Consider the following 12118-nt stretch of genomic DNA (forward strand, 5'->3'; position numbering starts at 1 on the left):
GCCTGGTTAGAGGGCATCTAATGTAAACAAAAAAAGTATTTTTAACAGACTGTCTAAATGCTTGACAGTCGGGAGAGGTCATAAATGGACTAAATGCCCGACAGTCGGGAGAGGTCATTAATGGAATAAATGCCCGACAGCCGGGAGAGGTCATTAATGGAATAAATGCCCGACAGTCGGGAAAGGTCATAAATGAAACAAATGCCCGACAGTCGGGAGAGGTCATTAATGGAATAAATACCGACAGTCAGGAGAGGTCATTAATGGAATAAATGCCCGACAGTCGGGAGAGGTCATTAATGGAATAAATACCCGACAGTCGGGAGAGGTCATTAATGGAATAAATGCCCGACAGTCGGGAGAGGTCATAAATGGACTAAATACCCGACAGTCGGGAGAGGTCATTAATGGAATAAATGCCCGACAGTCGGGAGAGGTCATTAATGGAATAAATACCCGACAGTCGGGAGAGGTCATTAATGGAATAAATGCCCGACAGTCGGGAGAGGTCATTAATGGAATAAATACCGACAGTCGGGAGAGGTCATTAATGGAATAAATGCCCGACAGTCGGGAGAGGTCATTAATGGAATAAATACCCGACAGTCGGGAGAGGTCATTAATGGAATAAATGCCCGACAGTCGGGAGAGGTCATAAATGGACTAAATGCCCGACAGTCGGGAAAGGTCATAAATGGACTAAATGCCCGACAGTCGGGAGAGGTCATAAATGGACTAAATGCCCGACAGTCGGGAGAGGTCATAAATGGACTAAATGCCCGACAGTCGGGAAAGGTCATAAATGGATTTAATGCGCGACAGTAAGGAAAGGTCATAAATGGACTAAATGCTTGTAAGTCGGTAGTTATAATTGGACTAAATGACCGACTTTCGGGTCCGGTAAAGGTAAACGACGTGTCCGCGAAAAAAAATATATTGTCGCGCCGCAATTTTCACTACATGTACAAACTATATATCAAAAAAGATAAAAGATAGAATTATCTCCTGCAATTATCTCCTTTTATTTTTGCAATAGCTAGTTCCGTGTTTAAGTTTTAAGGCCTCAAACTCAAAAATACGGAGTTTACTCTAGAGCGTAATGCACCTTCGCGTTATTGCGCATGCACTTGCACGTAATTGCATCTCAATGACAGATAGATGATCTACAAAAGCTTGTGAGGACTTTTTGTTATTTGACACTGTCAACAAAATATCACGAATCAAAGTTGGAACTCTCATTTCTGGCGAAATTTGGACAGGAAAGGTCAAACTGATGCGAAGCACCCTACCCCGGCTGGTAGAATTTGGCATGGCGTGTATTGTCTTTTTCTCCACGAACGGCCCATCGAGCGTCGCCATCACGAATATTTTCAAGATCAAAAGAAAGATTCTCGCCGCTCAAACGGCAAAACGGGGACAAATAGACAATACAAAGGTATGGTTGGAAAGATAAATATGTGTGCTATGATTCTGCGAGGTTTATTTTGCCGTGTGAGTCTGGATTTCGAAAGGATCGGTGGGTTTGTTGAGCACTTTGGAATTTGGCAGTTGTCGGAGTTTGCAACCTTGTCTATTTTATATACAGAAGGCACGGGAAAAATTAGCAGTTGCTAAAAATACAGCTTAAAATGGCAAATAATGGCGGGTTTGAGTAGCAGCAACGTCAAGCTACTGTTTTAAATCAGCATATCCCTAGGTAAGTTTTTGCAATTATGTTTTTGACATAACTGCAAAATATGGTTTACCTATATGCAGAGGTCGGGTTTTGCAATTATGTTTTTGACATAACTGCGAAATCGAAGGTTTACCCTTATACCTAGGTCTGGTTTTGCAATTATGTTTTTGACATAACTGCAAAATGGAAGGTTTACCCATGTGCCGAGGTTGCAAAAACTTACCTCGGTACATAGGTAAACCATCTATTTCGCAGTTATGTCAAAAACATAATTGCAAAAACTTACCTCGGTACATAGGTAAACCATCGATTTCGCAGTTATGTCAAAAACATAATTGCAAAAACTTACCTCGGTACAAAAACCAAGTAAATCATCAACGTTGTATGTTCTTTTAGAAAGGGTAAGCAATTGTGGACTGATTTTTGTTGTCGAAAAAAAATGTCTTCCCTTGTTTTTCATCGTATAAGTATACTTACACTCGTAACGGGTAGCGGGGATTCCAAGACAAGCACATGAAAAAAATCAGACATGGATCCAAACCTTTAAAAAAATCACTGTACCCTTTTCCCTTCCCCGCTAATAACAGGCAGAGGAATGCTCTACTAATTTTTAAAGGTTAATGCACAGCTTAATGTATATTCAATCTACTTTTTCATAATTAATCAATTCATAATTCATAGTTCATAATTCACCTTAAATCTAAGGAGGAGGAGTTTTCCGTTGACATCTGATATTCTATCAAAACCACAAATCTTCGGAGGTTCAGAAGGTGCTGCAAAAAAATCTTGTATTCACCTAACACATTTTTTGCATCTATGATGGCATTCCTATTTTATAAGAAACCACAAACAGTAATTTTCATATGCAGACTTCAGACCAACAGTAACACACCCCCTTCCAGGGCCCCCACAGTTACACTCACCCCCTTCCAGGGTCCACACAGTAACACTCACCACCCCCTTCCAGGGCCCCCACAGTAACACTCACTCCCTTCCAGGGTCCACACAGTAACACTCACCCCCTTCCAGGGTCCCAACAGTAACACTCACCCCATTCCAGGGTCCACACAGTAACACTCACCCCCTTCCAAGGTCCACACAGTAACACTCACCCCCTTCCAAGGTCCACACAGTAACACTTATCCCCTTCCAGGGTCCCCACAGTTACACTCACCCCCTTCCAGGGCCCCCACAGTTACACTCACCCCCTTCCAGGGCCCCCACAGTTACACTCACCCCCTTCTAGGGCCACCACAGTAACACTTATCCCCTTCCAGGGTCCCCACAGTAACACTTATCCCCTTCCAGGGTCCCCACAGTAACACTCACCCCCTTCCAGGGTCCCCACAGTAACACTTATCCCCTTCCAGGGTCCCCACAGTTACACTCACCCCCTTCCAGGGCCCCTACAGTTACACTCACCCCCTTCCAGGGCCCCCACAGTTACACTCACCCCCTTCCAGGGTCCACACAGTAACACTTTCCCCCTTCCAGGGTCCCCACAGTAACACGTACCCCCTTCCAAGGCCCCCATAGTTACACTCACCCCCTTCCAGGGCCCCCACAGTAACACTCACCCCCTTCCAGGGTCCACACAGTAACACTCACCCCCTCCCAGGGTCCACACAGTAACACTCACCCCCTTCCAGGGTCCACACAGTAACACTCACCCCCTTCCAGGGTCCACACAGTAACACTCACCCCCTTCCAGGGTCCACACAGAAACACTCACCACCCCCTTCCAGGGTCCACACAGTAACACTCACCCGCTTCCAGGGTCCCAACAGAAAGACTCACTCCATTCCAGGGTACCCACTGTAAAACTCACCCCAATCCAGGGTCCACACAGAAAGACTCACCCCCTTCCAGGGTCCCAACAGAAAGACTCACTCCATTCCAGGGTACCCACTGTAAAACTCACCCCAATCCAGGGTCCACACAGAAAGACTCACCCCCTTCCAGGGTCCCAACAGAAAGACTCACTCCATTCCAGGGTACCCACTGTAAAACTCACCCCAATCCAGGGTCCACACAGTAACACTCACCCCCTTCCAGGGTCCACACAGTAACACTCACCCCCTTCCAGGGTCCACACAGTAACACTCACCCCCCTTCCAGGGTCCACACAGTAACACTCACCCCCTTCCAGGGTCCACACAGTAACACTCACCCCCTTCCAGGGTCCACACAGTAACACTCACCCCCTTCCAGGGTCCACACAGTAACACTCACCCCCTTCCAGGGTCCACACAGTAACACTCACCCCCTTCCAGGGTCCACACAGTAACACTCACCCCCTTCCAGGGTCCACACAGTAACACTCACCCCCTTCCAGGGTCCACACAGTAACACTCACCCCCTTCCAGGGTCCACACAGTAACACTCACCCCCCTTCCAGGGTCCACACAGTAACACTCACCCCCCTTCCAGGGTCCACACAGTAACACTCACCCCCTTCCAGGGTCCACACAGTAACACTCACCCCCTTTCCAGGGTTCCCACAGTAACACTCAGCCCCCTTCCAGGGTCCACACAGTAACACTCAGCCCCCTTCCAGGGTCCACACAGTAACACTTATCCCCTTCGAGGGTCCACACAGTAACACTCACCCCCTTCCAGGGTCCACACAGTAACACTTATCCCCTTCCAGGGTCCACACAGTAACACTCACCCCCTTCCAGGGTCCACACAGTAACACTTACCCCCTTCCAAGGTCCACACAGTAACACTTATCCTCTTCCAGGGTCCACACAGTAACACTCACCCTCTTCCAGGGTCCACACAGTAACACTTATCCTCTTCCAGGGTCCACACAGTAACACTCAGCCCCCTTCCAGGGTCCACACAGTAACACTTATCCCCTTCCAGGGTCCACACAGTAACACTCACCCCCTTCCAGGGTCCACACAGTAACACTTATCCCCTTCCAGGGTCCACACAGTAACACTCACCCCCTTCCAGGGTCCACACAGTAACACTTACCCCCTTTCCAGGGTCCACACAGTAACACTTATACCCTTCCAGGGTCCCCACAGTAACACTCACCCCCTTCCAGGGTCCACACAGTAACACTTATCCCCCTTCCAGGGTCCACACAGTAACACTCACCCCCTTCCAGGGTCCACACAGTAACACTTACCCCCTTCCAGGGTCCACACAGTAACACTCACCCCCTTCCAGGGTCCACACAGTAACACTTATCCCCTTCCAGGGTCCACACAGCAACACTCACCCCCTTCCAGGGTCCACACAGTAACACTCACCCCCCTTCCAGGGTCCACACAGTAACACTTATCCCCTTCCAGGGTCCACACAGCAACACTCACCCCCTTCCAGGGTCCACACAGTAACACTCACCCCCCTTCCAGGGTCCACACAGTAACACTTATCCCCTTCCAGGGTCCCCACAGAAACACTCACCCCCTTCCAGGGTCCCAACAGAAAGACTCACTCCATTCCAGGGTACCCACTGTAAAACTCACCCCCTTCCAGGGTCCCCACAGTAACACTCACCCCCTTCCAGGGTCCACACAGTAACACTCACCCTCCTTCCAGGGTCCACACAGTAACACTTACCCCCTTCCAGGGTCCACACAGTAACACTTATCCCCTTCCAGGGTCCACACAGTAACACTCACCCCCTTTCCAGGGTCCCCACAGTAACACTCACCCCCTTCCAGGGTCCACACAGTAACACTCAGCCCCCTTCCAGGGTCCACACAGTAACACTTACCCCCTTTCCAGGGTCCACACAGTAACACTCACCCCCTTCCAGGGTCCACACAGTAACACTTATCCCCTTCCAGGGTCCCCACATACAGTTACACTCAACCCCCTTATATTTACACTTACCCCCTTGTAGAGTCCTGATAGTATAGGGACCTGCCTGTTCCCCCCGGCAAGCAGTGTCAGACCAGTCACCAAGAAATGAACACTCAACCCATACATTGTAGTCTTCCCATTCAGCCAAACCACGGATCTCTGCTGTGTAGTCTCCCCTGTAGCCAAAATCCTCTGACTTTATAAAAACACAGATACACACAGATAAAATAATAACCAAGTGTTACTGTGGAAGCGCTGGAAGGGGGAGAGGAGTGCTAAGCTGGGGTTTTATTGCAAAGTTGTAGCCGGCCTCAAAGAAGGGGGGTACAGAAACATTAAGCTAAACTTTGGTGGGAGGGGGCATGTGTCTCCTTTGCCTCACCCCTTGCTATGGCCCTGTACTGTGGGGACCCTGGAAGGGGGTGAGTGTTACTGTGGGGACCCTTAAAGGGGGTGAGTGTAATTGTAGGGTCAGGCAGTCAGACAAACTGTGTGATCTTTTTCACCTTAAGATGTGTAGGACTGGGGCTAGCACATGTGCGTCGGTTCCAAGTACTCCCGACAGAAAGCAGCTTTTGATTATTATAACACCAGAGCTAAGGAGGACATTATGTGTCAATTTATCAACGGGCTAAATTCCAAGCTGAGGGAGATACTGGTCCGTCTAGAAAATTTGTTAAAAACCCCCATAGAAACAGTAATCAAAAGGATTGCTAATCAGGAAGAGCAGCAAAGAGCAAGTAACCCACAGCAAGTACAGGGTGCTATTCAAGAGGGGGTTAATGACCTAGTTGACAAACTTGTTGAAGAGAAGGTCACGGCAGCTATCAGAAAGGGAGGAAAAAACGGTTTCCAAAGGAGAGGTCCAAGGCCCACGGATTTATGCAGAAAGTGCAAAAGAAAGGGACATTGGGCAAGAGACTGCCTATCCGTAACGGGGAATAATTTGAACAAGAACAAGGCTGGCGGAACACCCCGACACCAGCCTCGAGAATACAAAAGCGGGTCAACACAGTGCAGACAGGGTGTCGACGACACTCATACAAAGTTAAGGCAAAGGTGAACCAAGTGAAGTGCACCTTTTTGATCGACACAGGCGCAGAGGTGAGTCTAATAAGCTCATCAGTACCAGGCCTTATAAAAACAGAGTCCAAAGTGCATCCAGTTTCAATAACACGTGAACCCATTGGGGTGAGAGGGGAGTCCCAAGTGACATTGTTGCTGGGAGGCCGGGAGATGTCATGGAGGTTCCTGTTGGTGGATGACTTGCAGACTCGGTATTGGGGGCCTATTTTATTGATGCCCAACATAGGGAATGGTGGGGTTTAAGGGACAATAGTCTTTTTCTTGATGACCAGGAAATCCTGCTTGTCTCTAGTATGTGCAGATCAGTATCGGTTGAGGATGATGCTACCCCTGTAGTTGCCTTCTGTACCATTGATCTTCCAACCAGGCATCAGGCATTTATACTCTTGCGGTGTAAAGATAATGGGAACAGAGAGGGGATGTTTGAAAGAACCACAACACCAGGGGGGGGGGGGGTACTTATGACAAAGGCACTTGTTTCAGGCAAGAAGTTCTTGGTGAAGGCTGTTAATCTGTCCCAATCACCAGTCACCCTGTATAAGAATCAGAAAGTGGGTGGTTTGACTACAGTGGTGGTTACAGTATCCGAGCCCCTTAGCTCTAAGAAGATACTGGTAGCTGGTGGGGTTTCTGACAATGATAAGGTCATAAACTTGAAAGAGCTTGGTATTGACTTGTCGGACAGTGAACTAGGCACCAATGAAAGGGAGAAACTAGAAAATATGTTGATCTCGTATGCTGATGTGTTTTCGCAGGGAAAACGAGACATAGGAAAATGTAGTGCTAACGTTTAGCATCACATTCATTTGAAGCCAGGTACAACTCCAGTGAAGCAACAGCTGCGCAGAATACCCTTTGCATACAGGGAAGAAGTAAAGGCAGACCTAAAGGCTATGCTGGAGGACGGTGTTATTGAGAAGTCATCATCAGAATGGGCAAGTCCACTAGCCATTGTTCGAAAACCATCGGGGGGGCCTTAGAATATTTGTAGATTACAGAAAGCTCAATGAAGGTACGCGGGTTACCAGCTACCCCTTGCCCAACATCACCGAGTCCTTAGACCATCTGGCCGACGCATCTTACTTCACAACGATCGATATGGTGTCTGGGTATCACCAAGTTGAAGTTGCACCCGAGGACAGAGCTAAGACAGCTTTTACAACCCCGTTTGGATTGTACCAGTACTGTCGCATGCCCTTTTGGCCTGGCAGGGGCACCTGGAACGTTCCAATCAGTAGTAGAGGATATGTTGCAAGTTCTAGATGCAGTTGCTATGATGGCCTATTTAGACGACGTCATCTGTTTCCACTCTAGCTTTGAAGACCATCTGGTTTTAAGCTGTCGGGTAAGAAGTACCAGTTTGCAACAAGATCAGTGAAGTTCCTGGGTCATGTCATTGACCAGAACGGTGTCAGGCCTCAACCAGAGAAGTAAGATATCATCCGTCAGTGGGAGACCCCAACCAACAAAGAAGAGCTGCGGAAGTTCATCGGTGTGTGTACATTCTGGAGACGCTTTGTAAAATGCTTTTCAGAGGTTGCTGCCCCACTTCATGATCTGCTCAATAAGCAGGACTTCTACCGGTCCCCAGAATGTGATCAGGCGTTTGAGAGCTTGAAACATCTGTTGTGTACGTCAGTCACACTGTCTCTACCATCTCAACATGGACGGTTCGCAGTGACGTGTGATGCCTCTAACTGGGCCATCGGATACTATCTAGAGCAGACAGACAGAGAGGGAGTGAAGCGACCGGTGGCGTTCTGAGGAAGAAAGCTAAACAAAGCTGAATGCAACTACTCTACCACAAAGAAAGAATGCCTTGCGGTTATCCAGGCCCTGAAAGATTATGGCCCATGCCTACTAGGCAAGGAGTTTGATCTCTATACTGACCACCACCAGTCCCTAGAGTGGCTCTTGACTAGAAAACAAAAACATAATGGCCGGCTATGGAGATGGGTGGATAAGTTCAGAGAGTTTCAGTGCAAGGTGAACCACATTCCTGGCTCGAAAAACACGATTGGAGATGCATTGAGTAGAATTCAGAATGTAACCACTAGTGATGTTGCAGAGTGGTCGATGGAGTACATAGTTGAGCAACAGGACAGTTGTCCAGTCACTAAGGAAGTGAAGCTGTGGTTATTACACAAGCCACCGGCTCAACAGGACGTGCAAGGAAAGGAGCTCCGAGCACTCTACAAGGAAATTCTTAACTTAACTCTGGGTAAGGATAGTGTGCTTCGACACGAAAGAGAACAGAATAGAGGTGTTACCCAAGTCGTGATTCCATCTACTCTGACGAAATGGTGTTGCAAATACTACATGATGATGCAGGGCATCTTGGAAGCACTAATACACTACAAAGGATCCGAGACAGATTCTTCTGGCCGTGTATGGCAACTGACGTGGAAAATTGGTGTATAAATTGTCTAGTCTGTCAGTAGAGACGAAATCCCGTTCCGGAATACAAGGCTCCGGTAAGACCAATCGTGACATCTTGGCCAGGAGAATTGGTGACAATGGATGTGGTTGAATATCGCAAAAGCAACCGCGGAAGTCAGTGTCATGGTCGGTCATTTCACGAAGTGGCTGGAGTTGTTTCCTTTAAGAAACGAGAAGTCTGAGACCATTGCCAAGAGAATAACAGATGGTTGGATTCCAAGACACGGAGCACCCGAACAACTGCATAGTGACCAGGGAGCTGATCTAAACAGCCAGAACATCGAGGAGATTTGTCAGTATTTGGAGGTGTTGAAGACAAGGACGACACCATTCCATCCTCAGTCTGATGGTGCTTCAGAAAGAAGTATACGAACCGTTAACGCAATGTTGGCCAAAGTAGTGAGTGACGATCAAAAGAACTTGGATCTCTACCTATCCTCTACCTGTTTGGCATACAACAGCAGTTCACAGTAGCACTGGACATACTCCTAGCTACCTGGAGTTTGGACGAGAGTTGCGCCTTCCAACTGCTTTAGTTGACACCGCTTTTATGCCAGAAGTGCGGCTGGATCATGCAGAATTTGCGTTGCAACTCAAGAGCCGTCTCCAGAAAGCTTATAAAGTGGCTAGGGACACTCTTAAACTGTCTCATCAGTCTCAGAAGAGCTATTATGATTGCTGGGTAAAGGAGAGGATCTTTAAGAAAGGTGATCATGTTTTGTAGTTTGACAAGAAGCCGAGAAGAGGGAGGTGTATAAAGCTGAACCGACCGTGGAGTGGACCCTGTATAGTGGTAAAACGGCTGAATGAAGTTGTGTATCGGATAAAGTATTTTGGTCAGGATAAACATGTTGGACTGAAGACACATGTAGTACACCACAATCAGCTTAAGCCATTCTTGGGGAGTCTGGACACATCTGAAGTCCAGGTGGCCTCAAAGCCACAGGCCCATAACGAACATCAGACCCCACTGTCAAAACCACAGGAGCCACAGGAAGATGATCCAGAGTATGATGAACCAGCTCCTAGGAGACCTCAGCGTGTTCCTCATCCCCCGACACTGAGGGATAAAATATGGGGACATATTTCTAGATAGGAAGGGGACAGTGTAGGACTGGGACTAGCGCATGCGCGTCGGTTCCAAGATGGCGGAATACGTTCAGAACTGAAACCCGTTGTTTTAGCAACTGTTACATACTTTATTGTATAGCGTTATAATTGTTACAGATGGTCGTTACGTCAAAATGCATTTTTTTACACACCTGCTCATCTGAGCCTATTCCATTCGACTTGTAAAAGATTCTGTATCTCATGGTGTACTTGAAAGCTTGTTGAGACATCACGTGTGATGGAGGACTCCACTTAATAGTAAATGCCCGCCTTCTGGTAACAGATAGCGAGATGTTTTCTGGAGTAGGGCACAGTGCTATAAAAAAGATGTGTTATTCTTCGCTGTTCCTTGTTTTCTACTTTACTGACTACCTCCAGGGTAACCTCTGTAAAATTTAGCTTTACTAGGGGGGCAGGGGGACAGGGGGCATTTACTTCCCTTCATCTTTATAAGCTAGTTACAAAAACACAAGTATGTGTAACCCTATTCAGACTGGGGGGGCCCCCCTTCTGGGAAAATTGCTATAACTTCTGAACCATACCAGCTGAGAGGCTAAAACTTGGTGACTTTACCTTAAATCTATCTGCGGACATTTTTATGCCATTGACATGTTGAGGAGATGCTTCATGTTCCCATGGCAACCGTTTTTTCACACACAAGTTTCCCAAAAACTAAAAAAGTAGTGATTTTTTCCCAATTTTGGTCATCGCTCTCAGATTAAAACGCCTGTTTTGACTTTATAAGTTTGTTTAGGTGACAAGTTTCACAAAAGCACAAGAACTTTTTTCACCTTGGATATTTGAGGGGGAAGGGTTGGGTAAATTTTGCTCTCTAAAGCTGTTGTTAAAAATGTCACTAGATTTACTAGATGACACTTTGAAAGCTAATATTATGCATTTATCATTTATATAAGTATAATACATGCATGCAAATACTTTTTTCTGTAACAATTCCAGATTTTCGTATTTATGACGTCATTGTGACGTCGTGACTTATTTGACCACACCCAAAATAGAGTGTGACGAGACTTTAAATGCTGTTGATCATTGTCTGTGAGTTTGATGGTCAAAGCCTAAACAGTTCATGAAATAAGGAGGGGGGGCCTTTTAGCCCCCCCCCCCCCCGTCACAGACAGGGTGTGTCTAAAAACATATCATTACTATGAAGTTTCATGAATAATATTGTCGTTACCACTATCAACATTGACATCAGTGTTGATATCAGCAACAATCATTAATCCCAGTATCATCATAGTTGCCATCATTATCATCAGGCCCGCGGCCAGGAATTTGAAGGGGGGCGGTGGTTTAACTATTTAGTGGACCATTTTCTATTAGCTTGTCCTTGCTTGAAGTGGTACTCAATTTGCCTTCATTAGAGCAGACCTTCCGGAGTAATGGAGCGTTCTTCTGAATCCCTCGTACAACCACCCCCCCCCCCCCTCGGCTACCGGCCTGATCCTTGCTATTGTCACCATAACACAATCACTTTGACCATTCCTAACATTTCATAGGTGATGGCAATCAAGGGAGGCGCAAATATCCTTCTACAGTTTTAGTCAAGAGGGCATGGTCTTGATGTCCTATGGCTGCTAGTGTAAGGCTGACAAAACGTACATCGCTAGGAGTTGCTGAAAGGGGGATGTTTGAGCAAGGGCTGGGATACGAGGGATTTTAAATAATAATATGAAGAAGTATAAGGAAATCAATTAAACAAACAGTAAATCCCACCCCCTTTTTCTGAAAATCCTTAATTTGCATTTTATCGTCTTTAAATTTATTTTTTAGTAAAGATTGTTTCCATTAATTATACACTGATGCGGGTGGGGGGAAGGGAAATTGTGTGTTGGCATGAGGAAGATTTTGACACAGAGGCAACCCCTCCCCCCCCCAGACACACACGTTCAGTGTATTTTTTCCAGTGCCCCGCCCTCTTTGACAACACCCAGAATTTCTGTAGCTTTGACAATTTTAAACCACTCACAG

The 12118-nt window shown here is 46.9% G+C and overlaps 1 protein-coding gene and 2 long non-coding RNA genes across 3 annotated transcripts in view; 2 read left to right on the forward strand and 1 right to left on the reverse strand.

The window, feature by feature from the left end:
• The window catches only part of LOC5514553, a 31446-nt gene that overhangs the window by 5245 nt on the left and 14083 nt on the right, over positions 1 to 12118 (reverse strand). Inside the window, exons 4-7 of the mRNA XM_032384098.2 lie at positions 10285 to 10448; positions 5528 to 5693; positions 2369 to 2448; positions 1 to 17 (exon numbers count right to left, since the gene is read on the reverse strand). The exon at positions 1 to 17 is cut by the window's left edge and continues 236 nt beyond it. Of these exons, the coding sequence (XP_032239989.2) occupies positions 1 to 17; positions 2369 to 2448; positions 5528 to 5693; positions 10285 to 10448 (427 nt within the window). The remainder of the gene's footprint in view (positions 18 to 2368; positions 2449 to 5527; positions 5694 to 10284; positions 10449 to 12118) is intronic.
• LOC116619372 lies at positions 1116 to 11862 on the forward strand. Its single transcript, XR_007306768.1, has 2 exons — positions 1116 to 1435; positions 11647 to 11862. It is a non-coding gene; the product is annotated as an uncharacterized LOC116619372 (long non-coding RNA).
• LOC125560676 lies at positions 5689 to 8892 on the forward strand. Its single transcript, XR_007306767.1, has 2 exons — positions 5689 to 6601; positions 7396 to 8892. It is a non-coding gene; the product is annotated as an uncharacterized LOC125560676 (long non-coding RNA).

This window comes from Nematostella vectensis, chromosome 15 (assembly GCF_932526225.1).
Source record: "Nematostella vectensis chromosome 15, jaNemVect1.1, whole genome shotgun sequence".
Taxonomy (NCBI): domain Eukaryota; kingdom Metazoa; phylum Cnidaria; class Anthozoa; order Actiniaria; family Edwardsiidae; genus Nematostella; species Nematostella vectensis.